The 19,831-nt window shown below is 42.5% G+C and overlaps 1 protein-coding gene across 1 annotated transcript in view; it reads right to left on the bottom strand.

The window, feature by feature from the left end:
• Positions 1-13,462: 13,462 nt before the first annotated feature.
• Positions 13,463-19,831, bottom strand: part of zfpm2a (zinc finger protein, FOG family member 2a) — a 441,796-nt gene continuing 435,427 nt past the window's right edge. Inside the window, 23 exon segments of the mRNA XM_034173808.1 lie at positions 13,463-13,712; positions 13,715-13,817; positions 13,820-13,936; positions 13,939-14,021; positions 14,024-14,147; positions 14,149-14,267; positions 14,270-14,452; positions 14,455-14,676; positions 14,679-14,742; positions 14,745-14,767; positions 14,770-14,812; positions 14,814-14,962; positions 14,965-15,070; positions 15,072-15,095; positions 15,097-15,224; positions 15,227-15,460; positions 15,463-15,598; positions 15,601-15,641; positions 15,644-15,703; positions 15,706-15,818; positions 15,820-16,231; positions 19,143-19,338; positions 19,340-19,374. Of these exon segments, the coding sequence (XP_034029699.1) occupies positions 13,672-13,712; positions 13,715-13,817; positions 13,820-13,936; positions 13,939-14,021; positions 14,024-14,147; positions 14,149-14,267; positions 14,270-14,452; positions 14,455-14,676; positions 14,679-14,742; positions 14,745-14,767; positions 14,770-14,812; positions 14,814-14,962; positions 14,965-15,070; positions 15,072-15,095; positions 15,097-15,224; positions 15,227-15,460; positions 15,463-15,598; positions 15,601-15,641; positions 15,644-15,703; positions 15,706-15,818; positions 15,820-16,231; positions 19,143-19,338; positions 19,340-19,374 (2,756 nt within the window). The 3' untranslated portion in view covers positions 13,463-13,671.

Genomic DNA, 19,831 nt, shown 5'->3' with positions numbered 1-19,831 from the left:
AGAACTTTTGCCTCAAAACAAGAAGGTCTGGGGTTCGATTCTCCCGTGTCCGGTTCCTTCCTGTGTGGAGTTTGCATGTTCTCCTGTGTTTGTGTGGTTTCCTCCCACTTTCTCTATCCCTGACCAACACAACATCTCTTCCTCTGGAGTTGATCTCCAGCTGGACCGTGGCGGCTCACTGTGGTTAGAGTGTGAGTGACAATAAAGGCCCTTTAAATATACCCCCCCCCGCCCAAAGAAAAAAAGAAAAAATCCTATCACACAATGTGGTCATAGTGGGGAGCACTTTGGGAATTCTTGGATCCACTCTGTTCTCCAGGACCCGCATCCACGGAGCATCCCAAGGCTAAAGTGGCTCTAACTGACAACATTCTAACAAAATTCCTAGACAATTCTTAGAATTTCCACTTGGTAAGATAAAGTCATCCGCAATGCATCTGACATCGCAAGAGAGCTCCTGAGGTGCCAAACTGCTAAGAGTAGGGAGGACCTTTAAGAAGGCTAAGAGTGTCTTAAGCAGACAAGATGGCAGAAAAGACAGAGAGGAAGGAGAAATATTCTCCCTATATTGAATGACAGTGAATTAATAACACGCTACCGGCTGGATCGAGCAGGGAAATGACCTAATCAGGGATGAGATTACTTGTAATCCTGTAGCTGTAACACAATACTGCCAGAGATGAAGGTCATCGCAACATTGCGTTACTTGGCTATGGGAAAAATGCAACAATGTAGCAGAGATGCCTTGTGTCTGTCACAGGTCACTCTGTCAGCAGAGCGCTCAGTCCGACTGTCACCTGCGCTTTCACAGCCATGTATTGTTGCACGATTTGTTCGCTCACTCGTTGCAGGCCAACAATGGGCATTCATGGGCATAGTGGGTTTTCCTGGAGTTGGTGGTGTAATTGATGAGACTCATATCCACATAACTGTACCATCAAAAGATGAGGCCGTTTATTTCAACAGAAAGCGGTAACATAGCATCAACACTCAGACTGTACTCAGTGTGGACTATATGATTTTGGACGTCGTAACAAATGGCCAGGCTGAAGCATGATTCAAGAATACTGTCCGAGAGCGGCCTGGGACAGCTGTTTGACAGACACTATGTGCCAGCTGGTTGCCACCTGTCAGGGCACAGTGCTTATCCATGCAGATCTTGGCTTTTAACACCTCCATCCAGACCACAACTATATTATAACTGGTAATGTAAATATTGTTGAATTAACACTGACATACACGGAAAGCTAAATTAAAGAGCAGTCAGAGTGTCGTATGTCACCCTAAATGTATCCCTAAAATACCTTTCAGCCATCTGATTAGTTACCATTTCCAGCTGTTGACTGAAGCTGTGCTGGGCCCTGTGTATGTGCACAGGACCCATAAGAAAACGCGGGGTATTGGACAGCTGAAACGGAGGTTCCACGTGTTGCACAGAGAACTCAGGCTGTCGCCTGTAAAGATCTGCAAAATAATAAACGCCTGTGCAGTACTACACATCATCTGTAAGTGCAGGCAAATCCCAGAACCTCCTGAGGATGGCTGCCATGATGACACGGATGATGATGATGATGTCCATCCACAGCAGGAGGAGATTGTCTCTCTGACTTGCAATCTTTACGGAGCTCAATTTACACAGCTGCACTTTAGGTAATTTACAATCAGTGTCATGGGGCTTTTTTATTTCTCCTTCTCTTTTTGTGACAACCAGTCACAGCTCTTACAGGACTTTGTCATACCTAGCAATGGGGTCAACTCCGCCTCCTCACAAAGATGAGCTTTTTGTCCCCTCCTTGCTCAGAGTTCCTCTCTTGGATCTCTTAGGCTAAGATTCCTTGCCAGGAAATTTTAGGCAAAGTTAGGAGCTCTTTCAGAGGGCTTTGAGTTGCTTCAGATCTCCTGCATAACTGAATGTGTCCTCCTTTGGCACCCCCTGCATGTAGAAAATACTTTTATCTGGCAAGGTTAAAGGAAAGTAAAAGAAGAAACTTACTGGATCTTCCTTCCCTTTTCAGCCACCTTATAATTTACGTGTCCTGTTTGGCACAAACTCCATCCTACAGCAAGGTTTCACAAAATGTGTTTGGTAGTTTTTGAGAAATGGACACAAAAGTAGAAAAACATCTTATCTCACGATGTTAAAAAGTAAGAACAAAGAAAGAGAAAGGAACGAAATAAACAAATACTGGATCTGCCCCTTCATCCAGATCCACGCCAAACTGAGGTGTCCTTTCTTGTCCCATGTCCCACCAACCCCTCCATCAGTCCATTTTCACTACCTGGTTATTCCAGTTAAGGGTCATGGGGGGCTGCAGCCTAAACCAGCAGTCATAAAGCCTGAGGTGGGGAGCACCCTGGACAGTTCCTTTTTTTTTTTGCATAATCCTGTTAAAAGTCAAATATGACAGAAATAAAATCACCTCCTCATCTTATGGCCCAGTCACACGGCACACGATGATTACTGAATGAAAGGAAAAAAGTAAAAAATTCACAATTCGTTGAGAAAAGGTGGACGAGAGAGCTTTATTACCAAATAGCCTGCGAAGCAAGAGCGCAAAAGGGACGAAAGAGGAACTAAACAAAACCGAAGGTAACATTGATCTTGACGCTTTAAACGAAACGCGCCTGCAGCCACAGCTGGAGCAGTGTGTGTCTGTATTTCTGAGTTCCAGGACTCGGCACTGGGATGGGAGCTCATAGTGCCTGAGTCCTGGACAAACTGCAAACAGAAGCTGTGGAGATCTGTGCGCATGTCGGTGGACCACCTGCTGTGGTTCCTCATCCAGAGCAAAAGAGGGATCATCTCCATCATCAGAATCCTCACTGTCTGTTGACAAGCTATGCGCTCTGTCTTGCTCCAGTTAAAAAAAAGAAACTGGTGTGCCGTGGTCACTGCTGTATCATTGTATTACGTTACTAAGCTATATATATATATATGTATATATATATATATAGAGAGAGAGAGAGAGAGAGATTTATAACAAAAAACTGTCAAAACAGGGAATAAATATAAGTGTAAAGATGACTTAATATATCAGAGCAGTAAACTGATCAGTGTGGTTATTTCCACTAGCTGCAGCTGATCCACAACCTGAATTATGCCTTCAGAACAGCTCTTAATCATCTACCTGTTGCCACATGTACAGAAGGGCTGGATTGTCATTCATACACTCATATTGTTATCTATATACGTCTGTCTGTCTGTCTGTCCGGGATAAACTCCCGAACTATAATATGTAGCCCTAAAAAGTATATATATTCTGAATCCTCGTGACATGGGCAACAAACTGGTACCATTTTTTTTTAAGTTGAACTGAAAATTACCCCCAAAATAGCCGGCTGTGTGTATGACCAGGCAGATTCAAATTTCCAGCCCTGTATATGTGTTGGTCATCTCTGTTTATTTAATCCCTTTCTACCACACACTCAGCACAGCCACAGCACACTCAGCAAAACAACAACATGCGTAGGCTGAGGCTGTGGGTATGACCAGGCAGATTCAAATTTCCAGCCCTGTATATGTGTGTTGGTCATCTCTGTTTATTTATTTATTTACGTATTTGGACCGGGAGTGACATATTTAGCCGCATGTTCTCCTTGAATTGCTGGCTGTCTGAGTGGTGTCCAAAAAAATGAGGTGGGCTTCATAGATAATTGGCAAAGCTTCTGGGGAAAACCTGGTCTTGTTAGGAGAGACGGCATCCATCCCACTTTGAATGGAGCAGCTCTCATTTCTAGAAATCTGGCCAATTTTCTTAAATCCTCCAAACCGTGACTATCCAGGGTTGGGACCAGGAAGCAGAGTTGTAGTCTTACACACCTCTCTGCAGCTTCTCTCCCCCTGCCATCCCCTCATTACCCCATCCCCGTAGAGACGGTGCCTGCTCCCAGACCACCAATAACCAGCAAAAATCTATTTAAGCATAAAAATTCAAAAAGAAAAAAATAATATAGCACCTTCAACTGCACCACAGACTAAAACAGTTAAATGTGGTCTATTAACATGAGGTCTCTCTCTTCTAAGTCCCTGTTAGTAAATGATATAATAATTGATCAACATATTGATTTATTCTGCCTTACAGAAACCTGGTTACAGCAGGATGAATATGTTAGTTTAAATGAGTCAACACCCCCGAGTCACACTAACTGCCAGAACGCTCGTAGCACGGGCCGAGGTGGAGGATTAGCAGCAATCTTCCATTCCACCTTATTAATTAATCAAAAACCCAGACAGAGCTTTAATTCATTTGAAAGCTTGACTCTTAGTCTTGTCCATCCAAATTGGAAGTCCCAAAACCAGTTTTATTTGTTGTTATCTATCGTCCACCTGGTCGTTACTGTGAGTTTCTCTGTGAATTTTCAGAACTTTTGTCTGACTTAGTGCTTAGCTCAGATAAGATAATTATAGTGGGCGATTTAACATCCACACAGATGCTGAGAATGACAGCCTCAACACTGCATTTAATCTATTATTAGACTCAATTGGCTTTGCTCAAAATGTAAATGAGTCCACCCACCACTTTAATCATATCTTAGATCTTGTTCTGACTTATGGTATGGAAATTGAAGACTTAACAGTATTCCCTGAAAACTCCCTTCTGTCTGATCATTTCTTAATAACATTTACATTTACTCTGATGGACTACCCAGCAGTGGGGAATAAGTTTCATTACACTAGAAGTCTTTCAGAAAGCGCTGTAACTAGGTTTAAGGATATGTTTCCTTCTTTATGTTCCCTAATGCCATATACCAGCACAGTGCAGAGTAGCTACCTAAACTCTGTAAGTGAGATAGAGTATCTCGTCAATAGTTTTACATCCTCATTGAAGACAACTTTGGATGCTGTAGCCCTCTGAAAAAGAGAGCTTTAAATCAGAAGTGCCTGACTCCGTGGTATAACTCACAAACTCGCAGCTTAAAGCAGATAACCCGTAAGTTGGAGAGGAAATGGCGTCTCACTAATTTAGAAGATCTTCACTTAGCCTGGAAAAAGAGTCTGTTGCTCTATAAAAAAGCCCTCCGTAAAGCTAGGACATCTTACTACTCATCACTAATTGAAGAAAATAAGAACAACCCCAGGTTTCTTTTCAGCACTGTAGCCAGGCTGACAAGAGTCAGAGCTCTATTGAGCCGAGTATTCCTTTAACTTTAACTAGTAATGACTTCATGACTTTCTTTGCTAATAAAATTTTAACTATTAGAGAAAAATTACTCATAACCATCCCAAAGACGTATCGTTATCTTTGGCTGCTTTCAGTGATGCCGGTATTTGGTTAGACTCTTCTCTCAGATTGTTCTGTCTGAGTTATTTTCATTAGTTACTTCATCCAAACCATCAACATGTCTATTGGACCCCATTCCTACCAGGCTGCTCAAGGAAGCCCTACCATTATTTAATGCTTCGATCTTAAATATGATCAATCTATCTTTATTAGTTGGCTATGTACCACAGGCCTTTAAGGTGGCAGTAATTAAACCATTACTTAAAAAGCCATCACTTGACCCAGCTATCTTAGCTAATTATAGGCCAATCTCCAACCTTCCTTTTCTCTCAAAGATTCTTGAAAGGTAGTTGTAAAACAGCTAACTGATCATCGCAGAGGAATGGTCTATTTGAAGAGTTTCAGTCAGGTTTTAGAATTCATCATAGTACAGAAACAGCATTAGTGAAGGTTACAAATGATCTTCTTATGGCCTCAGACAGTGGACTCATCTCTGTGCTTGTTCTGTTAGACCTCAGTGCTGCTTTTGATACTGTTGACCATAAAATTTTATTACAGAGATTACAGCATGCCATAGGTATTAAAGGCACTGCGCTGCGGTGGTTTGAATCATATTTATCTAACAGATTACAATTTGTTCATGTAAATGGGGAATCTTCTTCACAGACTAAGGTTAATTATGGAGTTCCACAAGGTTCTGTGCTAGGACCAATTTTATTCACTTTATACATGCTTCCCTTAGGCAGTATTATTAGACGGCATTGCTTAAATTTTCATTGTTACGCAGATGATACCCAGCTTTATCTATCCAGGAAGCCAGAGGACACACACCAATTAGCTAAACTGCAGGATTGTCTTACAGACATAAGGACATGGATGACCTCTAATTTCCTGCTTTTAAACTCATAAAACTGAAGTTATCGTACTTGGCCCCACAAATCTTAGAAACATGATGTCTAACCAGATCTTTACTCTGGATGGCATTACCCTGACCTCTAGTAATACTGTGAGAAATCTTAGAGTCATTTTGATCAGGATATGTCATTCAAAGCGCATATTAAAATATGTAAAACTGCTTTTTTGCATTTACGCAATATCTCTAAAATTAGAAAGGTCTTGTCTCAGAGTGATGCTGAAAAACTAATTCATGCATTTATTTCCTCTAGACTGGACTATTGTAATTCATTATTATCAGGTTGTCCTAAAAGTTCCTAAGCTAGAGTACTGACGGGGACTAGAAGGACAGAGCATATTTCACCCATATTGGCCTCTCTTCATTGGCTTCCTGTTAATTCTAGAATAGAATTTAAAATTCTTCTTCTTACTTATAAGGTTTTGAATAATCAGGTCCCTTCTTATCTTAGGGACCCTCATAGTAGAATATCACCCCAATAGAGCGCTTCGCTCTCAGACTGCAAGCTTACTTGTAGTTCCTAGGGTTTGTAAGAGTAGAATGGGAGGCAGAGCCTTCAGCTTTCAGGCTCCTCTCCTGTGGAAACCAGCTCCCAGTTCGGATCAGGGAGACAGACACCCTCTCTACTTTAAGATTAGGCTTAAAACTTTCCTTTTTGCTAAAGCTTATAGTTAGGGCTGGATCAGGTGACCCTGAACCATCCCTTAGTTATGCTGCTATAGACTTAGACTGCTGGGGGTTCCCATAATGCACTGAGTGTTTCTTTCTCTTTTTGCTCTGTATGCATCGCTCTGCATTTAATCATTAGTGATTGATCTCTGCTCCCCTCCACAGCATGTCTTTTCCTGTTCTCTCCCTCAGCCCCACCAGTCCCAGCAGAAGACTGCCCCTCCCTGAGCCTGGTTCTGCTGGAGGTTTCTTCCTGTTAAAAGGGAGTTTTTCCTTCCCACTGTCGCCAAGTGCTTGCGCACAGGGGGTCGTTTTGACCTTTGGGGTTTTTACGTAATTATTGTATGGCCTTGCCTTACAATATAAAGCACCTTGGGCAACTGTTTGTTGTGATTTGGCGCTATATAAATAAAATTGAATTAAATTTAATCCCTTTCTACACCACACTCAGCACAGCACAGCCACAGCACACTCAGCAAAACAACAACATGCTTAGGCTGAGGCTGTGGGTATGACTGCAGATTCAAATTTCCAGCCCTGTATATGTGTTGGCCATCTCTTTATTTAATCCCTTCCTTCAGCTACTTTATGTTCTCAACTGTTAAGCACCTGACTGTCCTGTACAACCCAGTTTGCCTTCCTGTCTGAATACATTCATTTTATGTTTGAAAAAATTGCAATGTAAAAACAGTGAAATACACCACTACCTCAATTTTGATTCATTGATATTTCCATTTACTGTTACCTACCTTTTGTGTGTAAATTTGTTATAAATTTGAGCGCAAAACAAGTCTGCATGAAAGACTTCAAATGTGGTTTGTCTTTTAACCAAGTATTTCCACTTAGTTTGGGGAGTCCACCTCTTATAGTTCTGTGGACAAACTTTAGCCCATTAACTATTATATTTATGAAGACATCAGCATTACAAAAACAAAAGTTGGGCAATTGTTTTGATTAAAATGATTGGCATTTGGCTTATGTCTAAAACAGGTTAACTCGGGCAGTGCCGGTACCCCAGCTAGTATTTAATAAAACATAATAAGCGCACACAGTAGCTGCTGCTCTCCCTGCAGCTGCGTTCATGTACCGTCGGAAATTACACAACTTTTTGGTTGTTTCAAATTCAGCAAGTTGCTTGTGGCAAAAATAATTAATTGTATTCACACAAAAGATTAATTCTTCCGTATATAAGGTGCCTGAGGTCCACCGAAGCTGACCCCCCACCCAGATAAAAAAAAATCCAAGCAAACAGGCTGAGTTTGCCCTGTAATTCTGAAGGTACATGAACGCAGCAGCAGCAGCGCTCACAAACTGGCCTCTACACTGTGTGAAAACATTCAGCTGGTACAGATTTTATACATAATACTGATTGGACGTCTGCACTGACTGATTACAATCCAGTTGGTCAAATCAGTGTGCCCCTTTGAGGAGCCGATTTATTTATTTTAGTCATTTGCACATTTTCCATATAGTTCAAATCACAATCTCTAACTCTCCTGACATTTGAAGAGGTGGAACTAATCAGTGTGCTATTGGACCAGTTACAGCTGTTACACAAACCAGTGTTAGACGAGAGCACCGCGCTTGTAGAGTGCAAATCTCCACCACTAGTTTCCAATGGGAGATTTTCAAGTTGTCAGTAGACAGTGCCTATGCGCATGCTCTGTCCAGTTAGAGAAACGCGGTTTTGTTCACAACTGTCAAGAAACATTCTCGTGTTTGGTTGGAGTTGTGTGGTGGTAGGAATAGCCTTTTGAATGCTTGAATAACAATGTCAGTTGTGCAAAGAAATAGTGAAAACATGTTCATTGCGCCCAGAATGTTGGTATTTTGGTGTTGAACTTTCCAAAGAAGGAAGCCCCGGTCACATGGCACTAATGAAGCACACTGCACGTTTGCATGCCATCTGTGGCTGGAGTGGATCTTTAGTTATTGATCTGTTTCAGATATCATCAATGTTCATACAAGACGTCGGACTTGGGAGGCTGGACGAAGTTGGACGACAGTTAAATGGAACGCTGACGGTACGAGAACTACGCAAACGATGAGGAACTGTCAAGACACAAAGCAAAACGGAATACGGACGATTGAGGGTTGTCGTCAGAATTCGTTCACATCTTTCAACAGATTTAAAATTCTGACGAAGCGCCAGCTACAGGAACGAAGCTGGACGACAGTTAAACAATGTCTCTGAAAATCAACGTAAGTCCAGATTTCTTCGTTTTGGCTTCAGTGTCCTTCGTTAGTGCCGTGTGACCAGGCTTTACATCGATATTCACACCACTGCAGCACTCCTTCTCATTCCTTGTGGGTTAAAACAACAACAACAAAATTACTTTCCGATACTGTGAGGAGTTCGCCTCCAGTGGCCATTTCACTCCCTGGAAATCTAACAGGTAAGCTGGTGTTTCTAATGATGCCAATATGCGAGCGAGAGGCTCAGTAACCGGAAGTCCTCAGCAGCGCAACTTGAAAATTGTCCATTCAACAAATTTTTATCTTGGAAAAAAATATCAAGGTCAAAGTCCTGTACGAAGTGGCTTTTCATAAACCAAAGTAGCTTATCCAAATCCGGATTTGGAACAAGATTTCCCTTTATATAGGCTTTGAAGGATTACTTCAAAACTACTACACAGATTCTCACCAGATTTGCACCACACATAGATATTAGGGCATGGAAGACTCCACTGACTTTTTGAGGTGATTCAGATCCGGATTCTGGATCAAGATTTCAGAAACTCTCATTGTGCATTGCAGCACAACATCCATTGTTTATTGGTTAGATAAATCAATCAATCAATTTTTTATATAGCGCCAAATCACAACAAACAGTTGCCCCAAGGCGCTTTATATTGTAAGGCAAGGCCATACAATAATTATGTAAAACCCCAACGGTCAAAATGACCCCTTGTGAGCAAGCACTTGGCTACAGTGGGAAGGAAAAACTCCCTTTTAACAGGAAGAAACCTCCAGCAGAACCAGCTCAGGGAGGGGCAGTCTTCTGCTGGGACTGGTTGGGGCTGAGGGAGAGAACCAGGAAAAAGACATGCTGTGGAGGGAGCAGAGATCGATCACTAATGATTAAATGCAGAGTGGTGCATACAGAGCAAAAAGAGAAAGAAACAGTGCATCATGGGAACCCCCCAGCAGTCTACGTCTATAGCAGCATAACTAAGGGATGGTTCAGGGTCACCTGATCCAGCCCTAACTATAAGCTTTAGCAAAAAGGAAAGTTTTAAGCCTAATCTTAAAAGTAGAGAGGGTGTCTGTCTCCCTGATCTGAATTGGGAGCTGGTTCCACAGGAGAGGAGCCTGAAAGCTGAAGGCTCTGCCTCCCATTCTACTCTTACAAACCCTAGGAACTACAAGTAAGCCTGCAGTCTGAGAGCGAAGCGCTCTATTGGGGTGATATGGTACTACGAGGTCCCTAAGATAAGATGGGACCTGATTATTCAAAACCTTATAAGTAAGAAGAAGAATTTTAAATTCTATTCTAGAATTAACAGGAAGCCAATGAAGAGAGGCCAATATGGGTGAGATATGCTCTCTCCTTCTAGTCCCCGTCAGTACTCTAGCTGCAGCATTTTGAATTAACTGAAGGCTTTTTAGGGAACTTTTAGGACAACCTGATAATAATGAATTACAATAGTCCAGCCTAGAGGAAATAAATGCATGAATTAGTTTTTCAGCATCACTCTGAGACAAGACCTTTCTGATTTTAGAGATATTGCGTAAATGCAAAAAAGCAGTCCTACATATTTGTTTAATATGCGCTTTGAATGACATATCCTGATCAAAAATGACTCCAAGATTTCTCACAGTATTACTAGAGGTCAGGGTATGCCATCCAGAGTAAGGATCTGGTTAGACACCATGTTTCTAAGATTTGTGGGGCCAAGTACAAGTTATTGTACTTGGCTCCACAAATTGCTAATTTCTCCAAAAAATATTAGTCCTATCAACTTTCCCTTTTAGCAGCATTCATCCTTGACCCAAAATACAGTAGTGTTCAGAATAATAGTAGTGCTGTGTGACTAAAAAGATTAATCCAGGTTTTGAGTATATTTCTTATTGTTACATGGGAAGCAAGGTACCAGTAGATTCAGTAGATTCTCACAAATCCAACAAGACCAAGCATTCATGATATGGACACTCTTAAGGCTATGAAATTGGGCTATTAGTAAAGAAAAAAAAAATAGAAAAGGGGTGTTCACAATAATAGTAGTGTGGCATTCAGTCAGTGAGTTCGTCAATTTTGTGGAACAAACAGGTGTGAATCAGGTGTCCCCTATTTAAGGATGAAGCCAGCAACCTGTTGAACATGCTTTTCCCTCTTGAAAGCCTGAAGAAAATGGGACGTTCAAGACATTATTTAGAAGAACAGCGTAGGTTGATTAAAAAGTTGATTGGAGAGGGTGCAAAATATTATAGGCCATTCATCTACAATGATCTCCAATGCTTTAAAAATGGACACACACAAAAAAAAAATAGAGACGCATGGAAGAAAACGGAAAACAACCATCAAAATGGATGGAAAAATAACCAGAATGGCAAAGGCTCACCCACTGATCAGCTCCAGGATGATCAAAGACAGTCTGGAGTTACCTGTAAGTGCTGTGACAGTTAGAAGACGCCTGTGTGAAGCTAATTTATTTGCAAGAATCCCCTGCAAAGTCAGTCTGTTAAATAAAAGACATGCCTATATATCGCTTACTAGGTATCATGGATCAGTTTGGATATGTCAGAAATACTTAAAGAGGTCATGTTGCCTTATGCTGAAGAGGACATGCCCTTGAAATGGGTGTTTCAACATGACAATGACCCCAAGCACACTAGTAAACAAGCAAAATCTTGGTTCCAAACCAACAAAATGAAAGCCTCGCAGATGTGAAGAAATCATGAAAAACTGTGGTGATACAACTAAATACTAGTTTAGTGATTCACAGGATTGCTAAAAAAGCAGTTTGAACATAATAGTTTTGAGTTTGTAGTGTCAACAGCAGATGCTACTATTATTGTGAACACCGCAGACAGTTTGTGAGACACCCCCAAACTCAGAGTTCAAGCCACAGTTCACAGTGAAGACAGTGAAGCATGGTGGTGCAAGCATCATGATATGGGCATGTTTGTCCTACTATGGTGTTGGGCCTATATATCACATACCAGGTATAGTTTTGAGTTTGTAGCATCAACAGCAGATGCTACTATTATTGTGACACCCCCTTTTCTACTTTTTTAGTAATAGCCCAATTTCATAGCCTTAAGAGTGTGCATATCATGAATGCTTGGTCTTGTTGGATTTGTAAGAATCTACTGAATCTACTGGTACCTTGTTTCCCATGTAACAATAAGAAATATACTCAAAACCGGATTAATTTTAGTCACATAGCACTACTATTATTCTGAACACTACTGTACCAAATGCCAAATGTCTACTCTCCCCAGTTTGTCCATCATGGATGGATCAAAGCCATACACACGCACACAGAGCCCACTTGGCTGTTTTAATATAGATTTTGTCTGCTGCAGTCAGTCTGTTTGTCTCACATCAGCTTCAGCTGTTCCATGATCACAGAGTGCAGGTATGTATTCATGGACTCATGTTAATTTGTTCACTTATAGAAACTAATAAGCTGAGTCAGGATTTCATCAGCTTAATTTGTGTTTTTGTAAATGTTGAGTATCGGCTTGTGTGTCTATTTTGGAACTGTGTTTCCTCCTTTGATTGGGACACCCTGTTACCATGAAAGAAACAGCAGACAGCATTGGATTATCCTGAGGATTTAAGTTTAATTATGACACCGACATCAAAATAAAAATTTCCAACAGATCTGGAATTAAATTCCATCCATATACATGCATAGCAACAACGTTTTTAAAGAAACATTTTCTCCCCGTAATCAGGACATTGGAATGACATTTTACATCAGTATCCCCACTGACCTCCCACCCACCTTGTTCTTGAGTAATAACTTTGTGTTTTTTCCCCCTGTGGGGTTACAAATATTATATGCACAGCCCCCATTTCATAATACTGCCTTCAGTAATGTTCCCTCATTTACAAAGTATTGCATTGAGAGCAAATTTCAAAAAGGGAGACCAAAGTGTATCATCAAACAGAATACAAGTACTATACAAGAATGCTGCCATCCTCATGAAAACATCCACATCTGAGTTGAAGAAAAGAGACGGGGACAAACAGCCACATATGTATGCAAAGCCATGTGTATATGCCAAAATGTGAGATGCATTGTTGTGCCTGGTTATCAACCCCAATGGGGAGGTTTTATTTTATTTATTTTTTTAAGGCTAACAAGTCTTCAATTTTAATCTGCAAGTGACATTTTGGGCATATACGGAAACTGGTACAGCAAATAAGAATACACAAGTGCCTCAGTAGCTATTTTTGTGTCTAAAATGCATCTCATTTTGTCTTGTCTATTGTTTCATTGAGCCTACATTACAGTGTAAACAATGTGAGTGCTACACAAGAATGACTATACAATAACGTTACAAACAACTCTGATTTAAATTTCATTTTGAATTTAAATTAGATCCACTACTTCTATTAATACTGATTGTAAAATAAATTAATGTGAACGTGGCACCAATATTATTCTTGATTAATTTTTCCTCTTTTTTTTTCCCCTTTTTTTTAAACCAGCGGTTTTGCTTTTTCTTTTTTTATAAGTCCTTAAAACAACGAAAGAAGAAGCTTCTCTTGATTGTCCACAAGCAGGCGTTTAGCACTGCGTGATGCACTATTCCAGACACAACAGTGTACCAAAACAAAAGAGGAAAAAAAGCAGTAAAAGTCAGGAAAAAGGTGTTGGAACGCGAACAGGAACACGTCTTACTCGTCTCAACTTATTTTACATGCTCTGCAGCATGTGATGAACAGTAAAACTCTTATGGGTAATAAAGTTTGACAGGTTGTTGAACTGAATGTCGCAGAGGCGGCAGTACTTGCCGCTACCGGAGCCGTTCACCGCCTTTAGTGGCGTTGGGCAACCACCTCCTCATTCGGGGACTTGGAGGAAGGCGACATGTTCTCATTGGACTCGGGCTGGTTCTCAGTGGCCCACGTGGGCGAGGGATTCAGGGCTTGGCCATCTGCTGCTGGGAGGTAAGGGACGGGTTCTCCTGCTGTGGCGGAGCTGTGCCTGAACGTTCCTCCGTGTTGTGCCCCCCGTTGACGATGACCATGCCCCTGTTTTGGGCAGCAGGGGAAGGGCTTCCTTGCCAGGGTGAGGGCAGCCATTAGCAGCAGGCTGTTGAGCCTGCTCTCTAGTTGTTCCAGTCTCTCCTGCTCCTACTCCGTTAACACTCTGCTCCTGTTCACATGGCCTCTCCCGGCATCAATGAGCCCCCACTCACATAATCAGTTGCCTTTATCCCAAAGTAGGGCGATATTTGTTCAGGACCTTTAACCTTCTTTATTGCTCCAGGGTAAAGGCAGTGGGTAGAAACACGTTCTTGTTCTCTTCTTTTGGCGGGATAAGTTGGGGCTCAGCAAAAGGCTTTAGTCCCGGCACAGGTGCCAGGTGAGGTGGGAACATACCTCCATTCTGAGCAATCACCTTCCCGTTGCCGTTCTTCTCACATTTGCCTGGACTCTTATCAAAGACATCATCAGGGTTTTGGTGGCTTCAGTCTTCACTTCGGGGAAGATGTTCGGCTCCAAGCTGCCCGTCTCATTGTGCTGCTGCTGCTGCTGGGGCTGTTGTTGCTGAGCGGCGGCGGCAGCAGCTGCAGCAGTAGCAGCGGCTGTTGCGGGGCAAAAGTTCTGTTTGTGCGCCAAGTAGTTCTCTACTTTGTTGAAACTTATCTTGCACACTGCACATTCATGATAGTCCAAGAGTCTTTTCGGGAGCTACATGTCTTGTCAGGAACTGGTGAACATTTTTTGCTGAGGTCAATGGGAGCATCCAGCTCCTCTGCTGCTCCTGCACAGTATTGCATTTGGAGCCAGGATAGGTTTTGTGACAGTCAGGGAGGCCTCTAGGTGGTTTGGGTACCATGCCTGGGAACATGTCACAGCGGGGGTGGAAGCGGTCGGCCAGACTTTCTACAGCTTCCTGGGATGTACAAGGATTCATTGGAGGAACCCCAAGAAAACCTGGCTGTCCCAAATGTGGCCTCTGGTGGTCCTGGGCAGAAGACACATCTCGTACATCTTCCTGCGCTTGCGGGTTCTCATGGTCCTCTGCATGGATGGCACCTTGTTGGTGGACATGCGTTTCATGGGTGGATCATGACGTGTGGCGGCAGTAATACTGTTTATGGACCATGGTAGGTCTCGTGACGACTGAAGGTGAATGTTGCAAGCATCACAGGTTGTCTTGTTGGGTCATTGTCACTATCCACCAAACCTGTACTGGGGCTTTTCCCCTCCAGCTGCTTGCCATTTAGCCTGTCCGCGCGCCGGTTGGGGTAGAAACCTTCTTCACCTGTCCTGCTAGATCCTTATCAGGCCCTTTGGCTCCAGCACTGATCATGTCCAGAACATTGGAGTTCAAACAGGCAGACTGCATAAGGTGGCTGTCGGCCTCTGCGGGGTGGCAGCCGGCCAACAGGCTCACTGAACTGTGGCCACTGTTGGGACTCACCGCCTCGGGGATCTTGTCTGACAGAGCTGAGAAGTCGGGGGACTTGCCATGTGTTGCCAGCGGCTGTTACAGTAATGCTTTTTGTGCACCAAATAGTTGTCCAGATTGCTGAAGGTGATATTGCAGTTCGAAACACGTGGCCCCTTGGGCATCAGAGGGCTGTAGATGACAGGGGGGGTAGCTGTTTACCTCCATGGCGCAGCCTCCTATGAACGAGCTCTGACATTTCGCCAGAATCTCAGAAGCTTGAGGGACTACTGAAATGTCTTGGGAGAATGCAAACTGAGAAAGAAGGGGCCCATGGGAAACGTAGGCATGTTATGCTGCACAGGGGAGGAGGCGAGCCGGGGGCTTGAAGGCTCAGACTTGATCCTCGTGTAAGAAAAACTCGCTTTGCTGCCTGGTGGCGTCTCCCTTCTGAATCGACAGCAGGGATTTCTTCTCAGCCTTGTCGGCATCTCCGTCTGTGCTGGTCTCCTTGTTGAGGACCCCTTTGGGACTCCCCAGCAGGGCGTCCTTCCTGTTGGCCAGCTCGCGCGGGCTGCTGCTGCTGCTGGAGGCTTTCGTCAGCCCCCTGGGGGAATGCTCAGTGCCGTCACCTTCCCTGTGAAGTTTGCTGCCGTGCCCATGTAAGTCCTGATGCTGTAAGAGTTCCCTGTGGCTCTGGAAGCTGATATGGCAGTGATTGCATCTGAAGGCCGCCTGTGACAGGTGAGACATGATGTGATGCTGGAATGTAATAAGAGAATCCGCCGTGTAGTTACAGATTGTGCATTTCAAGCTGGTGCCAGGAGGGAGGCTCTCTTCCATTTTGACACCTGTGAAGGAGATAACAGGGAAACTGCTCAGAATCTCACCTCCTACTCCTCCTTTTGAGTTAACTGGAGAAACCATCAAACAACTTTTGCATTATGCTGAGCATTTTTCCATTGCGTATATACATTTTGTTTTTTGTTTTTTTTTGCTTGAGGATAAACTGTCAGCAGAGCTGACTGACAGCGGGACATGTATTTTTCGTGTACCCGTGTCACTCTATTCCTGTGACTTTTTCTTTTAAAACTCTTTTTAAGAAATCATTATCTTAAAAAGAAGACTGAACTTAACCTGCTAACTCTCTGCTATACACGCATCAGGAAATGTACCTGTGCTGGATCCACAGTAGAAGTCCAGGAGCCATAAGCCAATTTTGGCCTAATTTCTACCACTCGAAGGGACTAATGACACTTACTGTCCGGCCTCAGTACACCACAAAATGTTTGCAGGCCACCCCAGGGTGGCAGCTGTAGCCAGGTAGGGGTCAATGAAGCATTACACAGGGGTCAGCATTTTCACAAAAGTGCTCATGAAATGTAAATTACCGTCTGGTCAAATTTAAACTGCACATAAATTTATAAAGATGGAGTCTTAATATTGGTATTTTATTTACTTGTAGATAATTAAATACCTAGAGAACTTTATTTTCTTTAACTTCCCCCAAAACGACTAACAACAGTCACTGAATATTTATTTTTTATTTTGGTTTCGGTGTTTATTTGGCTGAAGTCCACTACAGCAGATCCGGTGTTTTTATTCCACATTTATAACCCAAAAATATGAACTAACAGACATCTGATGATGTGATCTTGGTCTTTGAGAATCATTGATTTTTTCTTTCATATTTCCCAATGACTGCCTGTTTAATTTCTGGATTTTTTTTTCTTTTTAAGGTGCAAAATAAATGACAGTACTTGAATGCAAGGTTGAAAGATATTTGTAGAATTTTTGGTTAGAATTTACTATTCAACCAATCAGAAACCAAGCACCAGGCTCAGAAAAAACTAATTGTGGACAAGAATTCATTAAAAATCATGCAATTAATATTAATTGAGATTAATTAATTAATTAATTAATTAAGAAAAATAATTGACAAGAGGAATCTGTTTCAAAAATAAATGTTAGTTGCAGCTGTAATATGGTACAGGTGGTGTTGAACTTGCTAATATGATCACTGAACCTACACGGTTTGCACCGGCGCTTTACAATAGTGTTCAGAATAATAGTAGTGCTACGTGACTAAAATATTAACCCAGGTTTTGAGTATATGTCTTATTGTTATATGGGAAACAAGGTACCAGTACATTCTCACAAATCCAACAAGACCAAGCATTCATGATATGCACACTCTTAAGGCTATGAAATTGGGCTATTAGTAAAAATAAGTAGAAAAGGGGGTGTTCACAATAATAGTAGCATCTGCTGTTGATGTCACAAACTCAAAACTGTTATGTTCAAACTGCTTTTTTAGGAATCCTGTGAATCACTAAACTAGTATTTAGTTGTATAACCACAGTTTTTGATGATTTCTTCACATCTGTGAGGCATTAATTTTGTTGGTTTGGAACCAAGATTTTGCAAGTTTACTAGTGTGCTTGGAGTCATTGTCTTGTTGAAACACCCATTTCAAGGGCAAGTCCTCTTCAGCATAAGGCAACATGACCTCTTCAAGTATTTTGACATATCCAAACTGATCCATGATACCTGGTATGCGATATATAGGCCCGACACCATAGTAGGAGAAACATGCCCATATCATGATGCTTGCACCACCATGCTTCACTGTCTTCACTGTGAACTGTGGCTTGAATTCAGAGTTTGGGAGTTGTCTCACAAACTGTCTGTGGCCCTTGGACCCAAAAAGAACAATTTTACTCTCATCAGTCCACAAAATATTCCTCCATTTCTCTTTAGGCCAGCTGATGTGTTCTTGGCAAATTGTAACCTCTCTGCACATGTCTTTTATTTAACAGAGGGGCTTTGTGGGGGATTCTTGCAAATAAATTAGCTTCACACAGGCGTCTTCTAACTGTCACAGCACTTACAGGTAACTCCAGACAGTCCGTTGATCACCTGGAGCTGATCATGGGTGAGCCTTTGCCATTCTGTGATTCTTCTATCCATTTTGATGGTTGTTTCTGTTTTCTTCCACACGTCTGTTTTTCTTTTTGTCCATTTTAAACCATTGGAGATCATTGTAGATGAACAGCCTATAATTTTTTGCACCTGCGTATAAGTTTTCCCCTCTCCAATCACTTTTTAATCAAACTACACTGTTCTTCTGAACAATGTCTTGAACGTCCCATTTTCCTCAGGCTTTCAAAGAGAAAAGCATGTTCAACAGGTGCTGGCTTCTTCCTTAAATAGGGGGACACCTGATTCACACCTGTTTGTTCCACAAAACTGACGAACTCACTGACTGAATGCCACACTACTATTATTGTGAACACCCCCTTTTCTACTTTTTTTTTTACTAATAGCCCAATTTCATAGCCTTTAGAGTGTGCATATCATGAATGCTTGGTCTTGTTGGATTTGTGAGAATCTACTGAATCTACTGTACCTTTTTTCCCATGTAACAATAAGAAATATACTCAAAACCTGGATAATCTTTTTAGTCACATAGCACTACTATTATTCTGAACACTACTGTACGTCATTGCTAGATGTGGTTTGACGCCATGATGCCAGTTGTGACACGTATGATTTTGTCAGGCAGACGTGACAGAATATCTGAGGCCACGAGTCTGATGGACTGAAATATTTGGGACTGGCTGTCAGCTGGAATCGGTTCTCAGTTCTCAACTCTATCCAGATTGATTCCCCTAATTGAGTTTGCATGGAGTGGGGTGGGGATACCCCTTGTAATATGTAAAAAAAAAAACCACTGCTCCCATATGGGACACGCCCACCCACCGGTGTGTGTGCTGCTCAAATGCATCTCCAGCGCTCGGGCTCCAGAGAAGCTCTTGTTGCATTGTGGGAAGGGGCACAAAGTGGGGGTCTGGTGGGGCCCCGTGTCATTTTCCTCCAGCACCGTTTCTGGTTCCCGCTGCCCGGGCCCGCTGCAGTAGTACATCAGATGGGCCTGCAGGTTCCTCTCACTGCGAAAACCAGATTCCACAAGCCTTGCAGGGGAAGATGTCCTCTGGAAGGACGCAGGTAAAGGACAAAGGGGATACGATATCAGGACTCACTGCTTTCATATTTACGCACAAAGATAAAGCGCTCACACACACGCACGCTTGCCTCTTCTTTACTTCTGCAGTTCTGACTCTCAAAGCTGGTGTTAAAAGGCTTTTTGAGCAAATCCTCAGCTGCTGCATATCGCTGTGCTGCTAGCGCGGGTTGGTGCTCTTCTCAAGGGCAAACAAGAACACTGGACCATCTGCTTACAAAAGCCTCCCTGCTGAGCTGAACCCAGATAGCCCTCGCTCAGTAAACAAACACACTATTTGCATCAGGCGTGTTTTCCACAATTAACACATTAGTTTGAGCCACTATGTGTTTATGTGACCCAGAACTTGAAGGTCAACACTCTTATCTCAGATGCAGAGACTCATCTGGGTTAATCTACGACGCCCGACTGAGACGACGCTCCTTTG

Source organism: Thalassophryne amazonica, chromosome 7 (assembly GCF_902500255.1).
Source record: "Thalassophryne amazonica chromosome 7, fThaAma1.1, whole genome shotgun sequence".
Taxonomy (NCBI): Eukaryota; Metazoa; Chordata; class Actinopteri; order Batrachoidiformes; family Batrachoididae; genus Thalassophryne; species Thalassophryne amazonica.
This window is presented reverse-complemented; position numbering and strand designations above follow the sequence as displayed.